The 23,821-nt window shown below is 53.9% G+C and overlaps 2 protein-coding genes across 2 annotated transcripts in view; one reads left to right on the forward strand and one right to left on the reverse strand.

Moving 5' to 3' along the window:
• ARHGAP39 (Rho GTPase activating protein 39) overlaps positions 1-23,678 on the reverse strand; it is a 346,600-nt gene extending 322,922 nt beyond the window's left edge. Inside the window, exon 1 of the mRNA XM_075581235.1 lies at positions 23,495-23,678. Coding sequence (XP_075437350.1) covers positions 23,495-23,505 — 11 coding nt within the window. The 5' untranslated portion in view covers positions 23,506-23,678. The remainder of the gene's footprint in view (positions 1-23,494) is intronic.
• LOC142475500 (fucolectin-6-like) overlaps positions 1-23,821 on the forward strand; it is a 406,232-nt gene that overhangs the window by 244,997 nt on the left and 137,414 nt on the right. The window lies entirely within an intron of this gene.

Genomic DNA, 23,821 nt, shown 5'->3' on the forward strand with positions numbered 1-23,821 from the left:
TTGTTTTGCTGGCGCGAACCCCTTGGAAACACCTCATGCACCCCGAGTTGAGAATCACTGGCGTCAGGCTATTGAAGCTGTGCTTTGTAAACTAATGGCGATTCCGGCAGATTTTAGTGGTGGTGCCAGAACTTCACCACCATACTGGCCAACATCTGAATGCATCTGCCCCCGATCAGCAGGTACAGAACAAGCATTAGAACACGGGCGTATCTGCCCCCGATCAGCAGGTACAGAACAAGCATTAGAACACGGACGTATCTGCCCCCGATCAGCAGGTACAGAACAAGCATTAGAACATGGACGTATCTGCCCCCGATCAGCAGGTACAGAACAAGCATTAGAACACGGACGTATCCGCCCCGATCAGCAGGTACAGAACAAGCATTAGAACACGGACGTATCTGCCCCCGATCAGCAGGTACAGAACAAGCATTAGAACACGGACGTATCTGCCCCCGATCAGCAGGTACAGAACAAGCATTAGAACACGGACGTATCTGCCCCCGATCAGCAGGTACAGAACAAGCATTAGAACACGGACGTATCTGCCCCCGATCAGCAGGTACAGAACAAGCATTAGAACACGGACGTATCTGCCCCCGATCAGCAGGTACAGAACAAGCATTAGAACACGGACGTATCTGCCCCGATCAGCAGGTACAGAACAAGCATTAGAACACGGACGTATCTGCCCCCGATCAGCAGGTACAGAACAAGCATTAGGACACGGACGTATCTGCCCACGATCAGCAGGTACAGAACAAGCATTAGAACACGGACGTATCTGCCCCCGATCAGCAGGTACAGAACAAGCATTAGAACACGGACGTATCTGCCCCCGATCAGCAGGTACAGAACAAGCATTAGAACACGGGCGTATCTGCCCCCGATCAGCAGGTACAGAACAAGCATTAGAACACGGACGGATCTGCCCCCGATCAGCAGGTACAGAACAAGCATTAGAACTAGGACGTATCTGCCCCCGATCAGCAGGTACAGAACAAGCATTAGAACACGGACGTATCTGCCCCCGATCAGCAGGTACAGAACAAGCATTAGAACACGGACGTATCTGCCCCGATCAGCAGGTACAGACCAAGCATTAGAACACGGACGTATCTGCCCCCGATCAGCAGGTACAGAACAAGTATTAGAACACGGACGTATCTGCCCCCGATCAGCAGGTACAGAACAAGCATTAGAACACGGACGTATCTGCCCCCGATCAGCAGGTACAGAACAAGCATTAGAACACGGACGTATCTGCCCCCGATCAGCAGGTACAGAACAAGCATTAGAACACGGGCGTATCTGCCCCCGATCAGCAGGTACAGAACAAGCATTAGAACACGGGCGTATCTGCCCCCGATCAGCAGGTACAGAACAAGCATTAGAACTAGGACGTATCTGCCCCCGATCAGCAGGTACAGAACAAGCATTAGAACTAGGACGTATCTGGTCCAAAAAAAGATTAAGAGGGTTCTGAGATTGTTTCTTTACCAATTCCACAACACTTGATTTAGTTGCTTGGAAGCGGCTCAGTGAGTAAAGACACTGACTGATAATGACACAGTGTGAATCGGGGGAGCTCGATACATAACCCCGGGGTCAGCTCCTTGTGACCTTGGGAAAGTCACTTTATCTCCCACTGCCTCATGCACCAAAATCATAGATTGTAAGCTCTGCGGGGCAGGGACTGTGTCTGTAACAATCCTATGTGCTGCGTACCGCTCACTATTAGGGCTGCCACTTGGCTTCTCCAAAAATACTGAACACAATGGTGAAAGGTGTGACGCGCTCGAAACAGAGACACGCCGCTCTCCACACCATGCTGTTTCCTCCTCTCCTTGGCTCCACCCCCCAGGCCCTGACACAACCTCTTGATTGGCTGCTGCTGGGTAATGCAGCCAACACGGATGGAGGAAGCTGCCCAGCCCCCAAGCAACAGCCCTGCTCGGGGAAATCTCGCGGCCCCCCAAGCCGGTCAGGTCACTATGTCCAGAGAGGTAATACCAGTATACACATACACGTCCAGTATTGCCACTACTTTTTTTACTGGACAGAGTGTCCAAATACAGGACAGTTCCGGGTCAATACTGGACACCTGGCACCCTACGCACTATACTGTAATTCTGAGTCCCATTCGGGAGAAAAGCGCTACAAGAAATAGTTGACGATAATAATATTATCTGGCTGATCCCTCTTCAGGATAACACGCGATGTCTTAGAACTAGTCAGTGTGACGTGACCGATCACAGGGTCTGTACGCGTTAAATGAAGCAGCCAGTCCCTCCTAGGGTGAACTAATATGTTTAATGGGTTACATGTCCTGATCAATGCCCTCTTTCACCCAAATCGGACACCTATAAAGTATGTTTAATTATTTTAAGCGAGTTTGTAAACACAATGAGCCGAGACTTGGGAGAGGGGATATCCTCCGCCTGCTAAGTCCTGTCTGCCGCTGATCAACAAGAGTTTGCACAGGCAAAGCCCCCTCTCACCCCCGCCCCTAATCTTTATCGTCACTCTCACAAAGGATGGAAAGAGAGTAAAGAAAATACGTGCGACAGTTAAAGCCGCAGTTCAAGCTGTCTTTTTATTATTATTATTATTCAATATGTGCATGAATACAATCTGCACACGGACAAGTGATTAGCTAAGTTGCTGATCGATCCATTCACCTGTAATCAAATTGTTGAAGATTCGGCAGGGGGGTTCACTAAATGCATCTTGGGACCTCTTCTGCTGCACTGACAGCCAAAGTTCTGTGAGGAAGATCATGTGACCAGGTAGGCGCGAGATTCAATTGGTTCACCGCTAGAGAGAGCAGAGCTCAAAAAGGTGATGCTGTTTTAGAAGGGGAAGGGGATGTGACTTTGTATGTGGTTGCTATAGGAACAAAAATGCTTGTTACATGAGAATACATTAAAAATGTCTTTAAAAGGTTTTTTTGGTTTTGTTTTTTTAAATGCTACAAATATTTTCTCATCGTATAGAACAGATTTATTAAAAAAACAAAAATAGAAAAAAACACATGCAGGATATTGCTTGAACTGCAGCTTTAAAAAAAATCAACTGGGAAAGAGACATACTTACAGCTGCAGCTCAAGCAATATCCTACAGGTGTTTTTGTCTGTTTAATAAATCAGTTTTGTACTATGAGAAAATGCTTGTAGCATTTTCTTTTTTACACCATTTTTGAAGACATCTTTTATGTATTCTTCTCTAGCAAGCATTTCTGTTTCTATAGAAACCATTTACAAAGTCACACCCCCTTCCTCTTCTGAAATCAGGCTCTGGCTCTTGAGCCCTGCCCTCTCTCTCTAGCAGGGCACCAATTGTATCTAGTGACGGCCTGGTCACATGACCTTCCCCACAGAACTTTGCATCGTGGGTTACGGATTTGCAGCAATAACTGAATTAAATAGCCCCTGTGCAAAGCGATGGATTACAGGAGAACGGATTGATCAGCAGCTGAGCCAATCACTCGTCAGTGCGCAGGTTGCGTGGGAAAAAATCATAACACATTTTTAAGGGGCAGCTCTTTGTATTCGGAACAAAGCTTTATCCTGGATCTCCTCTTACCTCTCCCATCGTACCTTCAGTGTCTCTTTTGCTAACAGCTCCTCCTCCTCTATTGATCTCTCTGTGGGGGTACCCCAGGGCTCTGTCCTGGGACCCCATCTCTTTTCTCTGTACACACTCTCTCTAGGTGACCTAATCACATCTTTTGGGTTTAAATATCACCTCTATGCTGACGACACAAATTTACCTTTCAACCCCTGACCTTACACCTGCTATACAGACCAAAGTTTCTGAATGCCTCTCTGGAATATCATCCTGGATGGCCATCCGCCGACTGAAACTCAACATGGCAAAAACAGAGCTCCTTATACTACCTCCCAAACCTGGCCCTACTACATCCTTCCACATTGCTATTGGAAATACGATCATTCACCCAGTAGCCCAAGCACGCTGCCTAGGGGTCACACTTGATTCCTCTCTCACATTCTCTTCTCATATTCAAAACGTTTCTAAAACTTGTCGCTTTTTCCTCCGCAATATCACAAAGATACGCCCTTTCCTCTGTTACTCAACTGCTAAAACTCTGACTCAGGCCCTCATTCTCTCCCGTCTTGATTACTGTAACCTCCTGCTATCCGGCCTTCTTACCTCTCACTTGTCTCCCCTACAATCTATCCTAAACGCTGCTGCCAGAATCACTCTACTCTTTCCTAAATCTGTCTCTGCATCTCCCCTCCTGAAATCCCTCTCCTGGCTTCCGATTAAATCGCATATCTCACACTCAATTCTCCTGCTCACTTTTAAAGCTTTACATTCTTCTGCCCCTCATTACATCTCAGCCCTAATTTCTCGCTATGCACCATCCCGACTCTTGCGTTCTTCTCAAGGATGTCTTCTTTCTACCCCCTTTGTATCTAAAGCTCTCTCCCGCCTTAAACCTTTCTCACTTTCTGCCCCACACCTCTGGAATGCCCTTCCCCTCAATACCCGACTAGCCCCCTCGCTATCCACCTTTAAGACCCACCTTAAGACCCACTTGCTTAAAGAAGCATATGAGTAGCACTGGATAATCATGGACACATGCCACAAAGCTTGGCCCCCTGCAGACGCACTTACTAGTATTCCCTCCTACTGTCTCTGTACGTTCTCCCTACCTACCAATTAGACTGTAAGCTCCTCGGAGCAGGGACTCCTTCCTTAATGTTACTTTTACATTATGTCTGAAGCACTTATTCCCATGATCTGTTATTTATATTATTTGTTATTTATATGACATGTATTACTACTGTGAAGCGCTATTTACATTTATGGCGCTATATAAATAAAGACATACAATACAATACATTCTTATCTACGTCGGCAATCGCTTGCTGCTCCTGTTATAAACCTGTCACAATCCTGTGTGTGCGCCTAACAATGGCCACCTTTTAGTTTCAATCAATCTTTCGAGTGTAACTCAGCAGCTACAATGTATCCTGATATTACTAAGGTAACTATTGTTACAATTTACAGCTCAAACGGCTGGGAACATTGGTAACAAAGATCTTGCACTGCTGGGGAGATGTGCGAAAACCTGCTACAGAAAGCAAACAATGCTCAATATATGAACACATTCAAAATGGCATTAAGAGCTGAATAAAAAAATAAAATAAAAAACAGTCACTCATCTCAGGATAACGCAAACTTGTTTCTGCGCCCTCCTGCCTTGCCCGGTGTTCGCGCGCCCCCCCCCTTACCTGGTGCCCATTGCGTCATTTGGCGTCGCGTTGTCATGGAGACGAGTCATGGAGACGAGTCCTGAAGCCGGCAGAATCAAGGTAAGTGGAGTTGCATTGGCCTCACGCGATCCCCCAGCATTTAATTTAAATGCCTTGGGGAATAGCGCGGTGTGACGGGAGGGGGTAACCAGGCAATACAATAAAGGTCAAGCCCGTTTTGGTTACCCCTGCTCCGTGTATAAGGGTCCCAGAGAGTCAGCTCTTGGGACCAGTAACATTGTATCATTCCAATGAACGGTCTTGTAATAAAAGCATTTTTTGTGTTTTTCCCTTTCCGGGCATGCCAGCGAGCAGGGGTTGCTAGGGTGGGAGTTTCACGGGGGTTTTTGCGGAGGAACCGTTGACAGAATGTGCCTAGGAGGTTGGGGTCCAGAGTTACCGGTTCCCATATAAATGTACCCGGGAATCATGCCTGATTCTCGGAGACATGTAGGCACATTGTCCCAGCAATACCTCCCCATGAAAACGCAAGCGCGGCTCACCGCTATGGTACCCTGCTTCAGCACAGCCCAGAAAGGAGAATGAGGCACAGGGATAGGTATCCCTGTAGCTGAGGGGATCCCTAGGTTAAGGGGGGTAACCCAGCTAGTGCCAAGGTGACCCACAATCAGTATAGGGTTTGTGGGTGCCCCAACCGTATATAAGGTTGGGGGGGACTCAGAGTCCAACCAGAGACACCAGGGAAAGTGAGTGAGGGAATAAGGCAGATAGAAATAAAACAACAACATTTTTCCTGTTCTGTCCTCCAAGACTCAGACGTTTAGTAAAATATACTTTAATAATATAATATAATGTAATGTGCTTTTTACTTTCGGAACCAATATCCAAACAGGCTGCCCGAGCTAACCCATAGGCGCTGATAAGTCTGTTGGACATCGGAGTTCAAAGCAGCTAGAGGAGCCCAAAGGTGTGAATAGTATTTGGTCAGCGGGGAAAGGCGGAGAACCAGGTCCGGAGATCAATGGCAGTCCTCCGGGATGCTCTGCCAGACCTGGTGGAGCCTGTCCCAGCGGGTGGCATTGAGATAGCCAGGGATTGAGGTGGCAGGCTTGCGCATGTCTCTTGACTATTTCGGATTTCCCGCTGACCAGGCCTGGCTCTGATTGGCTGCTTGGGAAACTTCCCACGCATTGATTGGCTGCTCAATTTTGTGAATGAAACTGAAAATACTATAAAAATCGATGAGCCAATCAGATTCTGAGCTCCCAGTAGTAATAACGCGGGCGGGCTTTTCATAGTTGCTTCTGTGTGAATAGCAGAGCAACCGGCTTCGATTTTGAGCCTGGAAAGCCTGCCCGCCAGAGACTAAGTCCAGCTTTTTGCGCCAAAGTTCTCAGAATCAATCGTTGCCGACGCGGACGGGATTTTATGCCGATTTTAGTTCCAGGAGATTTGGACTAACTCGCGGTCAGGAGGGACCAAGTTCTCAGAAGAGAAGTTAGCGGCGGTGTATGGAATTTTATGCCGATTTGGGTTCCAGGAGATTCCGGACTAAGTCCCGGTCAGGGTAAAACTCTCCCATAGGGTTCCCTGCACCTTGGAAAGTGTAGTTTTCGACCCCAGTCCCAAAGTAAGTGTGTCTTTTAGTCTGTATTTTATGTATCGTTGTGTGTAAGCGAATTTGTGCCGAAAAAATTACAATTCGTTTCATTACCTTGTTTTGCTCAATAAATGACCCCGGTAAAAAAAGATGTAAATAACCTGGTCTCCCGTGACACGCGGGGCCTCTGCAACCGCCGCGCCCTTCCAGAAAAATCTCGCGCCCCCCAGTTTGCGCCCCCCCTGACTTCTCCAATACTGCAGAACCGATTTATTAAAAAAACACACATACGATTTCACGTGTTTTGCCGCTTTAAGGCGATACAGTCGCAAATAGAAAGGGGCATTGTGTTTGCTTTATATATCAAGCAGGCGTGACGTCACCAGTGGGCGTCTGAGAGCGGGATCACGGGGAGCTGAGCAGCTCCTGTTGGGATACCTACAGCTTGGTCACAGCACTAGGAGCATGAGAGATACGGCTGTATACTTTTCATTAGTCAGTCTGTATCTGCTTGCTTGCCATTGATGTTGCCAATTCATGGGCACATCACTAGACATTGGTTGTGGGTATTGATGCACCCCCACGATAGACTTACAAGCACACCACCTGCTACGTTCTGTGCATACTGTATGCAGCAACCATACACGCTCCTTCATTATATTGTGCTAACTGCTGACCTTCACCAACAGGGCTCACTAGCTATTTGGTAGCACTGTTGGGGTTATTACTACATCATATACACTATTATACAGTGTTTTCTCCCTATACACATTAGTGCTGCCCTTCTCCCACCCGCTCCCCTTACAGGCTTTTTTAAACATTACACATATTGTTTATTTTTATGTCACTTGTCTTTCGGCGATTATTTGGTTAATTAAAGTTTTTTATTTTTTGATTTTATCTGTGGATGTTTCTATTATATTTTGGCTACTAGGCCTTATCTGTGTATATAATTGGTCATTCTGGTTGAACTATCATTATATATATCATTATATATTGTTTGATCATTTACTATTTAGACATTAGTCTTCTAGTGGATATTGTATCCCCTTATTGTCTTTTACATCTGGGACTTAGATCCCTACTGAGGATACCTATATCTTTTTGGAGGTTAACCCCTTTGTGTGCCATAGATCTGCAATAGGTCTGTTAATTATTGATGAGTGATACTATTGACTCATTTCCTGATATATTTAGGAAGGCACATATCTGTTAGGATTAGCTAATTTGATGTGTCTTGAACGTGACACTTTTTAGGGTTTATCATATATACACATTACATTGTATGTGTTTCCTTCCAATGAGTTAGGTATCCCATCATTCGGCTAGAGTGCAATTAATAAGGGACTGCTGTGACCTGTCACTTTTTCTGTTCATTATAGTCTTTTTCCCTTTGCACCAGGCCTATCCCACATCATTTTGATATTATGGTTTGAGCAGTGTTCCATCTCTCTTCTACATTCTATCACAATATAACACAGACTGTCCCTCAGTTAACAACATATCACAATATAACTCAGACTGTCCCTCAGATAACAACATATCACAATATAACTCAGGCTGTCCCTCAGATAACAACATATCACAATATAACTCAGGCTGTCCCTCAAATAACATATCACAATATAACTCAGGCTGTCCCTCAAATAACATATCACAATATAACTCAGGCTGTCCCTCAGATAACATATCACAATATAACTCAGGCTGTCCCTCAAATAACATATCACAATATAACTCAGGCTGTCCCTCAGATAACATATCACAATATAACTCAGGCTGTCCCTCAGATAATAACATATCACAATATAACTCAAGCTGTCCCTCAGATAACATATCGCAATATAACTCAGGCTGTCCCTCAGATAATAACATATCACAATATAACTCAGGCCGTCCCTCAGATAATAACATATCACAATATAACTCAGGCTGTCCCTCAGATAACAACATATCACAATATAACTCAAGCTGTCCCTCAGATAACATATCGCAATATAACTCAGGCTGTCCCTCAGATAATAACATATCACAATATAACTCAGGCCGTCCCTCAGATAATAACATATCACAATATAACTCAGGCCGTCCCTCAGATAATAACATATCACAATATAACTCAGGCTGTCAGAGGGCCCATAAGATTCCATTGCAGTGTTGGTGTGTAACGTATCCCAACATATCAAGTAACAGAGACTGATGAGGCGGATACATCTTTATTTAGCACCCAAAACGAACAAGTCATAAGCGACGTCTCTGCGTGCCCACCTCAGAAACTGTCCCCAACCAGCATTACAAAAAGCGGGATTAGTAAAGAATTTCAATGCACTTCAGGGCAGCTGGACACGTGCCCCCCAGGAGGGCAGCTGGACACGTGCCCCCCAGGAAGGCAGCTGGACACGTGCCCCCCAGGAGGGCAGCTGGACACGTGCCCCCCAGGAGGGCAGCTGGACACGTGCCCCCCACTGAGGGCAGCTGGACACGTGCCCCCCACTGAGGGCAGCTGGACACGTGCCCCCCAGGAGGGCAGCTGGACACGTGCCCCCCAGGAGGGCAGCTGGACACGTGCCCCCCAGGAGGGCAGCTGGACACGTGCCCCCCAGGAGGGCAGCTGGACACGTGCCCCCCAGGAGGGCAGCTGGACACGTGCCCCCCAGGAGGGCAGCTGGACACGTGCCCCCCAGGAGGGCAGCTGGACACGTGCCCCCCAGGAGGGCAGCTGGACACGTGCCCCCCACTGAGGGCAGCTGGACACGTGCACCCCACTGAGGGCAGCTGGACACGTGCCCCCCACTGAGGGCAGCTGGACACATGCCCCCCACTGAGGGCAGCTGGACACGTGCCCCCCACTGAGGGCACCTGGACACGTGCACCCCACTGAGGGCAGCTGGACACGTGCCCCAGTAGCGCAGCTGGACACGTGCCCCCCAGGAGGGCAGCTGGACACGTGCCCCCCAGGAGGGCAGCTGGACACGTGCCCCCCAGGAGGGCAGCTGGACACGTGCCCCCCAGGAGGGCAGCTGGACACGTGCCCCCCAGGAGGGCAGCTGGACACGTGCCCCCCAGGAGGGCAGCTGGACACGTGCCCCCCAGGAGGGCAGCTGGACACGTGCCCCCCACTGAGGGCAGCTGGACACGTGCCCCCCACTGAGGGCAGCTGGACACGTGCCCCCCACTGAGGGCACCTGGACACGTGCACCCCACTGAGGGCAGCTGGACACGTGCCCCAGTAGCGCAGCTGGACACGTGCCCCCCAGGAGGGCAGCTGGACACGTGCCCCCCAGGAGGGCAGCTGGACACGTGCCCCCCAGGAGGGCAGCTGGACACGTGCCCCCCAGGAGGGCAGCTGGACACGTGCCTCCCAGGAGGGCAGCTGAACACGTGCCCCCCACTGAGGGCAGCTGACACCAAGCCCTTAACCCAGCTGCACACAGAGGGAGACCTGATCTAACAGGTGGAGATCTGCACATTAGTCAGTGACAGGGAGTGTGCACCAACGATACCGCTCCCTATGGCAAAAACAGGTGTGTGCGTAATACTGGAGAATGCTGTGCAATTAATGGGAACACGTGGCACCCTGCTCCTTACACGGGTGCATACACTGCACGTGGCACCCCACTCCTTACACAGGTGCATACACTGCATGTGGCACCCCACTCCTTACACAGGTGCATACACTGCCCGTGGCACCCCGCTCCTTACACAGGTGCATACACTGCACGTGGCACCCCACTCCTTACACAGGTGCATACACTGCACGTGGCACCCCACTCCTTACACAGGTGCATACACTGCACGTGGCACCCCACTCCTTACACGGGTGCATACACTGCACGTGGCACCCCACTCCTTACACGGGTGCATACACTGCACGTGGCACCCCACTCCCTACACGGGTGCATACACTGCACGTGGCACCCCACTCCTTACAAAGGTGCATACACTGCACGTGGCACCCCACTCCTTACACGGGTGCATACACTGCACGTGGCACCCCACTCCTTACACAGGTGCATACACTGCACGTGGCACCCCACTCCTTACACAGGTGCATACACTGCCCGTGGCACCCCGCTCCTTACACAGGTGCATACACTGCACGTGGCACCCCACTCCTTACACAGGTGCATACACTGCACGTGGCACCCCACTCCTTACACGGGTGCATACACTGCACGTGACACCCCACTCCTTACACGGGTGCATACACTGCACGTGGCACCCCGCTCCTTACACATGTGCATACACTGCACGTGGCACCCCACTCCTTACACGGGTGCATACACTGCACGTGGCACCCCACTCCTTACACGGGTGCATACACTGCACGTGGCACCCCACTCCTTACACGGGTGCATACACTGCACGTGGCACCCCACTCCTTACACGGGTGCATACACTGCACGTGGCACCCCGCTCCTTACACAGGTGCATACACTGCACGTGGCACCCCGCTCCTTACACAGGTGCATACACTGCACGTGGCACCCCACTCCTTACACGGGTGCATACACTGCACGTGGCACCCCACTCCTTACACGGGTGCATACACTGCACGTGGCACCCCACTCCTTACACGGGTGCATACACTGCACGTGGCACCCCGCTCCTTACACAGGTGCATACACTGCACGTGGCACCCCGCTCCTTACACAGGTGCATACACTGCACGTGGCACCCCACTCCTTACACGGGTGCATACACTGCACGTGGCACCCCACTCCTTACACGGGTGCATACACTGCACGTGGCACCCCACTCCTTACACAGGTGCATACACTGCACGTGGCACCCCTCTCCTTACACAGGTGCATACACTGCACGTGGCACCCCGCTCCTTACACAGGTGCATACACTGCCCGTGGCACCCCGCTCCTTACACAGGTGCATACACTGCCCGTGGCACCCCGCTCCTTACACAGGTGCATACACTGCCCGTGGCACCCCGCTCCTTACACAGGTGCATACACTGCACGTGGCACCCCACTCCTTACACAGGTGCATACACTGCACGTGGCACCCCGCTCCTTACACAGGTGCATACACTGCACGTGGCACCCCGCTCCTTACACAGGTGCATACACTGCACGTGGCACCCCACTCCTTACACAGGTGCATACACTGCACGTGGCACCCCACTCCTTACACAGGTGCATACACTGCACGTGGCACCCCACTCCTTACACAGGTGCATACACTGCACGTGGCACCCCGCTCCTTACACAGGTGCATACACTGCACGTGGCACCCCGCTCCTTACACAGGTGCATACACTGCACGTGGCACCCCGCTCCTTACACAGGTGCATACACTGCACGTGGCACCCCACTCCTTACACAGGTGCATACACTGCACGTGGCACCCCACTCCTTACACAGGTGCATACACTGCACGTGGCACCCCACTCCTTACACAGGTGCATACACTGCACGTGGCACCCCACTCCTTACACAGGTGCATACACTGCACGTGGCACCCCGCTCCTTACACAGGTGCATACACTGCACGTGGCACCCCACTCCTTACACAGGTGCATACACTGCACGTGGCACCCCACTCCTTACACAGGTGCATACACTGCACATCGGTCTCAAACAGGTGTAATAATATTCCCCGCAGATAGAGACGGCTTTTTCATGCAGCTCCATCACCAACAATGTGAGCAACGTCTCCGAACTGCCACCTACACACAATGGCTGGGATTGTGTCCGGGGGAGCCCGGGGGACTGGACAGGCAATGTGTCAGATTGTGCGGCAGTGTAACAGTGTAACAGTGTAACAGTGTAACAGTGTAACAGTGTAACAGTGTAACAGTGTAACAGTGTAACAGTGTAACAGTGTAACAGTGTAACAGTGTAACCGCAGCTAACATTCCCAAACGTCGCACACTTTTTGCCCCTGTGAAGCAAAGAAACCGGGAATGTCACAGTTGCGACGTAATGAAGATATGCGAGCCGCACAAAAAGGCCTCGCCCTGCGCCGCAATGAGATATGTAACCTCGGAGACGTGCGTGGGACAGCTGCACAGGCACTGCGGGGCACAGCGCCATTTCTAGGGGACAAAAACTGGTACCATGGTGTGTTTACAAGAGAAGGCAGCGGCAGAACCGACAACCGGGCCAGCGGTTCCTTACTAGCACATAGAAAAAAACATCCCCAAGACAGGATCAACTCACACACTAAGAGGCATAACACACAGACACACACACACACACGCACTCTAAGAGACATACCACACACACACACACACACACACACACACTAAGAGACATACCCCATACACACACACACTAAGAGGCATACCCCATACACACACACACACACACACACACACACACACTAAGAGGCATACCCCATACACACACACACTAAGAGGCATACCCCACACACACACACACACACTAAGAGGCATACCCCATACACACACACACACACACACACACTAAGAGGCATACCCCATACACACACACACACACACACACACACACTAAGAGGCATACCCCATACACACACACACACACACACACACGCGCGCGCACAGTCTAAGAGACATACCCCATACACACACACACACACACACACTAAGAGGCATACCCCATACACACACACACACACACATACTAAGAGGCATACCCCATACACACACACACACACACACTACGAGGCATACCCCATACACACACACACACTAAGAGTCATACCCCATACACACACTATCATGGAACAAGAATCACATTTCTGCCCGACTCCCCTTCTGCTTGTCAGCTCCTTAAGTTCAGCTGCAGGCATTTGTTCCACATACACACACAGTGCCTGTGTGATGTATCAATATGTTGCCCTTTCTGCCTGTGAGCAGGTAACCAGTGAGTTGCTACAGCAACCTCTGAGATTCTTCTCAGAATGGGCTATTCTGCCCTCCCCTCTTGTTTGTTTCCAGATAGTCTGTCCCAAGACTATTCCTGCTACCCAGAATTCCTCACACTTCCTTTTACCCTCAACATTGGCTGAGTGAGTACCTTCTGTTATCTCTCTACTGGCAAGGCCTTAACCTTTTCACCTGCCCTTACTACAAAGCACCCACAGAGATACATCTTCCCAACACAAACATCTCATCCACAAGTGCCTGTTTTTATTGCTGCTTTCCTTAATAAAGTGAAGAAATTATACAGGACTTGCTGTGCTTTGGAAAGAGGGCTGAGTTGAAGCTAGCTGGGTTCATTCATACCCCAGACATGACCCTGGATCCAGAATATACACACACACACACACACACACACACACACACACACACACACACACACACTGAGAGGCATACCACACACACACTAAGAGGCATACCACACACACTAAGAGGCAAAGCACACACACACACACACACACAGAGGCATAGCACACACACACACACACACACACACACACACACACACACACACTCACTCTAAGAGGCATAGCACACACACACTAAGATGCATAACACACACACAAAGAGGCATACCACACACACACTAAGAGGCATACCACACACACACACACACACACACACACACACACACACACACACACACACACACACACACACACACACACACACACACACACTAAGAGGCATACCACAGACACACACACACACAGAGGCACGCCACACACACACACACACACACACACACACACTCTAAGAGGCATAGCACACACACACTAAGATGCATAACACACATACACACACAAAGAGGCATACCACACACACACACACACTAAGAGGCATACCACACACACACACTAAGAGGCATACCACACACACACACACACACTAAGAGGCATACCACACACACACACACTAAGAGGCATACCACACACACACACTAAGAGGCATACCACACACACACACACACACACTAAGAGGCATACCACACACACACACACACACACACACACACACACTAAGAGGCATACCACACACACACACACACACACTAAGAGGCATACCACACACACACACACACACACGAGGCATAACACACACACGAGGCATAACACACACACACATACACACAGTAAGAGGCATACCACACACACACACACGAGGCATAACACACACACACACACACACTAAGAGGCATAACACACACTTGCTAATGTGAGGAAAGAATTAAGTCCGGTGGGCCCCTGGAAGAAGCAGCCTCCTCTGCTGCCATATAAAGGTTTAGCTCTCCGAGAGGCAGCAAATTTGGGCAAAGCACCAGCCTCGCCCACCCTACTCATCGTAGCAAAACTAATTATACCCGGGGGGGAGGGGGGCACATGCACTAGCCTCGCCCACCCTACTCCTCATAGCAAAACTAATTATACCCGGGGGGGAGGGGGGCACATGCACCAGCCTCGCCCACCCTACTCATCGTAGCAAAACTAATTATACCCGGGGGGAGGGCACATGCACCAGCCTCGCCCACCCTACTCATCGTAGCAAAACTAATTATACCCGGAGGGGAGGGGGGCACATGCACCAGCCTCGCCCACCCTACTCCTCATAGCAAAACGAATTATACCCGGAGGGGAGGGGGGCACATGCACCAGCCTCGCCCACCCTACTCATCGTAGCAAAACTAATTATACCCGGGGGGAGGGGGGCACATGCACCAGCCTCGCTCACCCTACTCCTCATAGCAAAACTAATTATACCCGGGGGGGAGGGGGGCACATGCACCAGCCTCGCCCACCCTACTCATCGTAGCAAAACTAATTATACCCGGGGGGAGGGGGGCACATGCACCAGCCTCGCCCACCCTACTCCTCATAGCAAAACTAATTATACCCGGGGGGGGGGGCACATGCACCAGCCTCGCCCACCCTACTCCTCATAGCAAAACTAATTATACCCGGGGGGGAGGGGGGCACATGCACCAGCCTCGCCCACCCTACTCCTCATAGCAAAACTAATTATACCCGGGGGGGAGGGGGGCACATGCACCAGCCTCGCCCACCCTACTCCTCATAGCAAAACTAATTATACCCGGGGGGGAGGGGGGCACATGCACCAGCCTCGCCCACCCTACTCATCGTAGCAAAACTAATTATACCCGGGGGGGAGGGGGGCACATGCACCAGCCTCGCCCACCCTACTCATCGTAGCAAAACTAATTATACCCGGGGGGGGGGAGGAGGGCACATGCACCAGCCTCGCCCACCCTACTCATCGTAGCAAAACTAATTATACCCAGAGGGGAGGGCACATGCACCAGCCTCGCCCACCCTACTCCTCATAGCAAAACTAATTATACCCGGGGGGGAGGGGGGCACATGCACCAGCCTCGCCCACCCTACTCATCGTAGCAAAACTAATTATACCCGGGGGGGAGGGGGGCACATGCACCAGCCTCGCTCACCCTACTCCTCATAGCAAAACTAATTATATCCGGGGGGGAGGGGGGCACATGCACCAGCCTCGCCCACCCTACTCCTCATAGCAAAACTAATTATACCCGGGGGGGGGGGGCACATGCACCAGCCTCGCCGACCCTACTCATAGCAAAACTAATTATACCCGGGGGGGGGGGGGGCACATGCACCAGCCTCGCCCACCCTACTCATAGCAAAACTAATTATACCCGGGGGGAGGGGGCACATGCACCAGCCTCGCCCACCCTACTCCTCATAGCAAAACTAATTATACCCGGGGGGGAGGGGCCACATGCACCAGCCTCGCCCACCCTACTCATAGCAAAACTAATTATACCCGGGGGGGAGGGGGGCACATGCACCAGCCTCGCCCACCCTACTCCTCATAGCAAAACGAATTATACCCGGGGGGAGGGGGGCACATGCACCAGCCTCGCCCACCCTACTCCTCATAGCAAAACTAATTATACCCGGGCGGGGGGGAGGGGGGACATGCACCAGCCTCGCCCACCCTACTCCTCATAGCAAAACTAATTATACCGGGGGGGAGGGGGGCACATGCACCAGCCTCGCCCACCTACTCTCCCCCCCCGTGTCTCTAGCACGGGCTCCCCCCTGTGTCTCTAGCACGGGCTCCCCCCCCCCCTGTGTCTCTAGCACGGGCTCCCCCCCCCCCCACGTGTCTCTAGCACGGGCTCCCCCCCCGTGTCTCTAGCACAGGCTCCCCCCTGTGTCTCTAGCACAGGCTCCCCCCCGTGTCTCTAGCACAGGCTCCCCCCCCGTGTCTCTAGCACAGGCTCCCCCCCGTGTCTCTAGCACAGGCTCCCCCCCATGTCTCTAGCACAGGCTCCCCCCCGTGTCTCTAGCACAGGCTCCCCCCCGTGTCTCTAGCACAGGCTCCCCCAGTGTCTCTAGCACAGGCTCCCCCCCGTGTCTCTAGAACAGGCTCCCCCCCGTGTCTCTAGCACAGGCTCCCCCCCCATGTCTTTAGCACGGGCTCCCCCCCCCCTGTGTCTCTAGCACAGGCTCCCCCCCGTGTCTCTAGCACAGGCTCCCCCCCGTGTCTCTAGCACAGGCTCCCCCCCGTGTCTCTAGCACAGGCTCCCCCCCGTGTCTCTAGCACAGGCTCCCCCCCGTGTCTCTAGAACAGGCTCCCCCCCGTGTCTCTAGCACAGGCCCCCCCCCCATGTCTCTAGCACGGTCTACCCCCCCCCCCCGTGTCTCTAGCACGGGCTACCCCCCCCGTGTCTCTAGCACGGGCTCTCCCCCCTGTGTCTCTAGCACGGGCTCCCCCCTCTCCCGTGTCTCTAGCACGGTCTCCCCCCCCCCCCCGTGTCTCTAGCACGGGCTCCCCCCCCCCCCCCGTGTCTCTAGCACGGGCTCTCCCCCCTGTGTCTCTAGCACGGGCTACCCCCCCCCCCCCCGTGTCTTTAGCACGGGCTCCCCCCCCCCCCCCCTGTGTCTCTAGCACTGTCAGAGGAAACGGGTGGAACCCACAGCGAAATGATCAGGGCAATAAACGTGCAATATAGCCCTGCCAGCATCAAATGGGAACGAAAGACCAGGGGACATGAGCTGCTGGGGTTGGGAGCCGTTTGGGATGTGGGGTTCAGGTTGTACCCTGGAGATTTGGGGGTCAGGTTGTACCCTGGAGATGTGGGGGTCAGGTTGTACCCTGGAGATGTGGGGGTCAGGTTGTACCCTGGAGATTTGGGGGTCAGGTTGTACCCTGGAGATTTGGGGGTCAGGTTGTACCCTGGAGATTTGGGGGTCAGGTTGTACCCTGGAGATTTGGGGTTTCTGTATGGGGAATGTGCCGCCCAGCATCAGCTGGACTTGTACGGATATTAATACAAGTTCTGTACATGGGAGGTCCAGCTGGCCCGCAGGAAGCACCACCAGGCAGAGCAAACCTTTACCGGCGGAAAGATATGGTTCAATGGTTCGAACGCACGATGTACAAATATAATAAAAGTGCATTCTCTTTCCGGACATGTATTGTAAAGAGCCGAATTCACTGAATTGCAAATAAAAATACCACATGTGGACATTCACATGTCTGAGGTCTGCAAACCCTGCCCTCCCCCCATTATCACCGAGCATACAATGTTTCCACTGCAGCGTGGGCTTGTGGGTAATGACATGCAAATGAGCACACCGTGCTCTACTACTGTGAAGCGCTATGTACATTAATGGCGCTATTTAGATAAAGACATGCAATACAATACACCGTGTCACGTTTTCCTTCTTATCCATTTTAACATGGACACCTATAAGCTTTTCCCTCCCGTATTAGGCCTCGGGCATCGTCACCGCTTAGGCGCTGAGCCGCGCTTACCCTCGGCAGTGAGCCCCTGCAGCCGCAATGAGAGCGGCTTTAGCAGGGGCTCGCGCACGCTTCCGCAGGCGTGCGGAAAGGTAGCCGACACTTCAATTTTAGTTTTGGCGCTCACGGGAGCGCAGGGCGGGTCACGTGAGCGGTTCGCCCAATGAGGGCGAACCAGCTCCATGACGTCACTGGCCCGCCCCCCCCGGACTGCGCGCGAACTAAGGCCGGGAAAGCACCCGCTTTCCCTCAGCCTCAGCGCGCCTCCGCACGGCTGCAGTCACCATGGACTCAGCTTTACAGCTGAATACAGTAATTAAACTTACAGGATAACACTTATGCGCACAATTATAAATAGCCAGTAAAAATGCGCTTACGTAGAATCCAACTGCATGCTGGTCCCAAAATAAACCGCTCGTACAGCGAGCTCCCCAGAGGCGCGAGGGGCGGCCTTATTCCCACCGACGCGCGCAGCGTTTAGTACAGTGATAATGATGAACACAGCACCCGCGCTACAAATACCATCACAGTAACACCACGGACGGCGTTATCCGAAGAGAAAACCCATTGGTGAAATGTAAACAAAACAAAATAAAGCTGCCTAGAGATGGGGTAACAGTTGAGGTTTTTTGGTTATAAAGAAGCGTTACAGACCACGCGGTGGCTTAAATATGCGCTAATTATGAAAGTGGTAGCTGGGCGGCATCACTGCAGATAGCAATGTGCCCTGAATACAGAGCAGCCCTGCCTTCCGATCCCCTAACCCAAGCGGTCACGTGGCGGGCCGAACACCCGTCACCCGGGAGAAGGGGGGAGATCGGAGAGGCACAGATTATCTCCCAAGTCTGTCCCTCTTCCTAAGCCGTCACTCCACCCCGTCATCCAGGGAGCCTTAACCCCGTCTCCGCCACCTGAGGCCTCCCGCAGCCAAAGGGTTAATACACATGACAGGAGACTGGGGCGAGACGTTCTTCTTCCAATATGGGAGGATTCACGTGTGCTCTTTAAAAGAGATTTCTCCGGATAGATAATTCCTCCCCCCCCCCCCCCCCCCCCCCCACACACTCCCAATGGAAGAACCAAGCATCAGATAATCCTGATACCAGCAACATCCATTCCAGGAGGATAGTTCCCGGCAGATTATCCAAACATTCGGGGCAGTAAGGGTGTTGGGTTACCGTCAGTTTACCGATCCTACGGCGACATTAAACGGGTGCAGATAACGCGCTCTCCGAGTGCAATAACTAATGCCGATTACGTAACGTTCTGTTTCCGGTGCAATAATACACTATAAATTCAATAAAGCACTTTGGGGGGTTTGGGTACCACCAAACACAGCCACGCGTTTCAGAGCAATTGTGTCCACTAGATATCCTGCCTTTAGGGGCCGCAAAATAATATCAAATGTATATTTGGGGAAACACCGGGATATTTGGGGAAACACCGGGAGTTTAGGCCAACACAGGAAAAGCAAGATTGAAATAAATAAATAAAAGAAAGCACAGATGTCCAGAGGGTGGGTAGGAGATGCATGCAGAGGGTGGGCAGGAGACATGCAGAGGGGTGGGCAGGAGACATGCAGAGGGTGGGCAGGAGACATGCAGAGGGTGGGCAGGAGACATGCAGAGGGTGGGTACGGGATGCATGCAGAGGGTGGGCAGGAGACATGCAGAGGGTGGGCAGGAGACATGCAGAGGGTGGGTACGGGATGCATGCAGAGGGTGTGGTACGGGATGCATGCAGAGGGTGGGTACGGGATGCATGCAGAGGGTGGGTACGGGATGCATGCAGAGGGTGGGTAGGAGACATGCAGAGGGTGGGCAGGAGACATGCAGAGGGTGGGCAGTGAGACATGCAGAGGGTGGGCAAGAGACATGCAGAGGGTGGGCAGGAGACATGCAGAGGGTGGGTAGCGGATGCGCGCAGAGGGTGGGCAGGAGACATGCAGAGGGTGGGCAGGAGACATGCAGAGGGTGGGCAGGAGACATGCAGAGGGTGGGCAGGAGACATGCAGAGGGTGGGTAGGGGATGCGTGCAGAGGGTGGGTAGGGGGTAGATGCAGAGGTGGGCATTAGATGCGTGCAGAGGGTGGCATTAGATGCGTGCAGAGGGTGGGCATTAGATGCGTGCAGAGGGTGGGCAGGAGATGCGCGCAGAGGGTGGGCAGGAGATGCGCGCAGAGGGTGGGCAGGAGATGCGCGCAGAGGGTGGGCAGGAGATGCGCGCAGAGGGTGGGCAGGGGATGCGCGCAGAGGGTGGGCAGGGATGCGCGCAGGAGAGGGTGGGCAGGAGATGCGTGCAGAGGGAGGCAGGAGAGCGCGCAGAGGGAGGGCAGGAGATGCGCGCAGAGGGAGGGCAGGGATGCGCGCAGAGGGAGGGCAGGAGATGCGCGCAGAGGGTGGGCAGGAGATGCGCGCAGAGGAGTGGCAGGAGATGCGCGCACGAGGGTGGGCAGGAGATGCGCGCAGAGGGTGGGCAGGAGATGCGCGCAGAGGGTGGGCAGGAGATGCGCGCAGAGGGTGGGCAGGAGATGCGCGCAGAGGGTGGGCAGGAGATGCGCGCAGAGGGTGGCAGGAGATGCGCGCCAGAGGGTGGGCAGGAGATGCGCGCAGAGGGTGGGCAGGAGATGCGCGCAGAGGGTGGGCAGGAGATGCGCGAGAGGGTGGCAGGAGATGCGCGCAGAGGGTGGGCAGGAGATGCGCGCAGAGGGTGGGCAGGAGATGCGCGCAGAGGTGGGCAGGAGATGCGCGCAGAGGGTGGGCAGGAGATGCGCGCAGAGGGTGGGCAGGAGATGCGCGCAGAGGGTGGGCAGGAGATGCGCGCAGAGGGTGGGCAGGAGATGCGCGCAGAGGGTGGGCAGGAGATGCGCGCAGAGGTGGGTAGGGGATGCGCGCAGAGGGTGGGCAGGAGATGCGCGCAGAGGGTGGGCAGGAGATGCGCGCAGAGGGTGGGTAGAAGATGCGTGCAGAGGGGTGGGTAGAAGATGCGTGCAGAGGGTGGGTAGGGGATGCGTGCAGAGGGTGGGTAGGGGATGCGTGCAGAGGGTGGGTAGGGGATGCGTGCAGAGGGTGGGTAGGGGATGCGTGCAGAGGGTGGGTAGGGGATGCGTGCAGAGGGTGGGTAGGGGATGCGTGCAGAGGGTGGGTAGGGGATGCGTGCAGAGGGTGGGTAGGGGATGCGTGCAGAGGGTGGGTAGCGGATGCGTGCAGAGGGTGGGTAGGGGATGCGTGCAGAGGGTGGGTAGGAGATGCGTGCAGAGGGTGGGCAGGAGATGCGTGCAGAGGGTGGGTAGGGGATGCGTGCAGAGGGTGGGTAGGGGATGCGTGCAGAGGGTGGGTAGCGATGCGTGCAGAGGGTGGGTAGGGGATGCGTGCAGAGGGTGGGTAGGAGATGCGCGCAGAGGGTGGGTAGGAGATGCGTGCAGAGGGTGGGTAGGGGGTAGATGCAGAGGGTGGGTAGGGGAATGCGTGCAGAGGGTGGGTAGGAGATGCGCGCAGAGGGTGGGTAGGGGATGCGCGCAGAGGGGGTGGGTAGGGGATGCGTGCAGAGGGGTGGGTAGGAGATGCGCGCAGAGGGGTGGGTAGGGGATGCGTGCAGAGGGTGGGTAGGAGATGCGCGCAGAGGGTGGGTAGGGGATGCGTGCAGAGGGTGTGGGTAGGAGATGCGCGCAGAGGGTGGGTAGGAGATGCGTGCAGAGGGTGGGTAGGGGGTAGATGCAGAGGGTGGGTAGGGGATGCGTGCAGGAGGGTGGGTAGGAGATGCGCGCAGAGGGTGGGGTAGGGGATGCGCGCAGAGGGTGGGGTAGGGGAATGCGTGCAGAGGGTGGGTAGGAGATGCGCGCAGAGAGTGGGTAGGGGATGCGTGCAGAGGGTGGGTAGGAGATGCGCGCAGAGGGTGGGCAGGAGATGCGCGCAGAGGGTGGGCAGGAGATGCGCGCAGAGGTGTGGGCAGGAGATGCGCGCAGAGGGTGGGTAGGAGATGCGCGCAGAGGGTGGGTAGGAGATGCGCGCAGAGAGTGGGTAGGAGATGCGCGCAGAGAGTGGGTAGGAGATGCGCGCAGAGGAGTGGGTAGGGGATGCGTGCAGAGGGTGGGTAGGAGATGCGCGCAGAGAGTGGGTAGGGGATGCGTGCAGAGGGTGGGTAGGGGGTAGATGCAGAGGAGTGGGCATTAGATGCGTGCAGAAGGTGGGCAGGAGATGCGTGCAGAGGGTGGGCAGGAGATGCGCGCAGAGGGTGGGTAGGAGATGCGCGCCAGAGAGTGGGTAGGAGATGCGCGCAGAGGGTGGGCAGGAGATGCGCGCAGGAGGGTGGGTCAGGAGATGCGCGCAGAGGGTGGGCAGGAGATGCGCGCAGAGGGGTGGGCAGGAGATGCGCGCAGAGGGGTGGGGCAGGAGATGCGCGCAGAGGGTGGGTAGGGGGAATGCGCGCAGAGGGTGGGGCAGCGGGATGCGCGCAGAGGGTGGGTAGGGGATGCGCGCAGAGGGTTGGGTAGGGGAGGATGCGCGCAGAGAGTGGGTAGGGGATGCGCGCAGAGAGTGGGTAGGGGGTAGATGCAGTATCACTGCTTCCTTAGCAGCCACTGTAACGAGCTCCCCAGTGCAGAGAGGCTGAGGCTCATGCTGTAGGATCAGTATAGGATCAGTATAGGGCTGCTCAGCACAGGAAGCTGCCACCTGCCCCTCATCACAGGGTATTGCCCAGCACACATCCACACAAGGAATAGGTACACACGTTTATAGATATACATGATGGATAAAATATACACATACACATTATACATATATATATATATACACACAACGTTATTCCCATTAACCCATTCATCCCCACACACAGCTTTGCCCTCCTCATTAACCCCCTTCCTCCCCCCCCCCCATCCATCCATGATTAACCCCTTCCCCCCGGACACACAGGGATGCTGCTGGTTACCTCTCCGCCATGTTCCCGGCCTCTCTCTCCTCCCCGGGTCTCTCCTCTCCCCCCCGGGTCTCTCCGGTCTCCTGTGCACAGTGAGACTCGGTGTTACCGGGCCGCCCTCCCGCACCTCCGCCGGGAGCCCCGTCCCTCCCAGCAACGGCAGCGGCGCGGTGTCTCCGGCAGGGGGGAGGGACAGGAGGGGGGGGAGGGACAGGAGGGGGGGCGGGGAGAGAGCCGTGAGAGGGGGGAGGGACAGGAGGGGGGGCGGGGAGAGAGCCGTGAGAGGGCAGGGGAAGGGACAGGAGGGGGGGGGGAGGAGGACAGGAGGGGGGGGGCGGG

This window comes from Ascaphus truei, chromosome 2 (assembly GCF_040206685.1).
Source record: "Ascaphus truei isolate aAscTru1 chromosome 2, aAscTru1.hap1, whole genome shotgun sequence".
In the NCBI taxonomy this organism is placed as follows: Eukaryota; Metazoa; Chordata; class Amphibia; order Anura; family Ascaphidae; genus Ascaphus; species Ascaphus truei.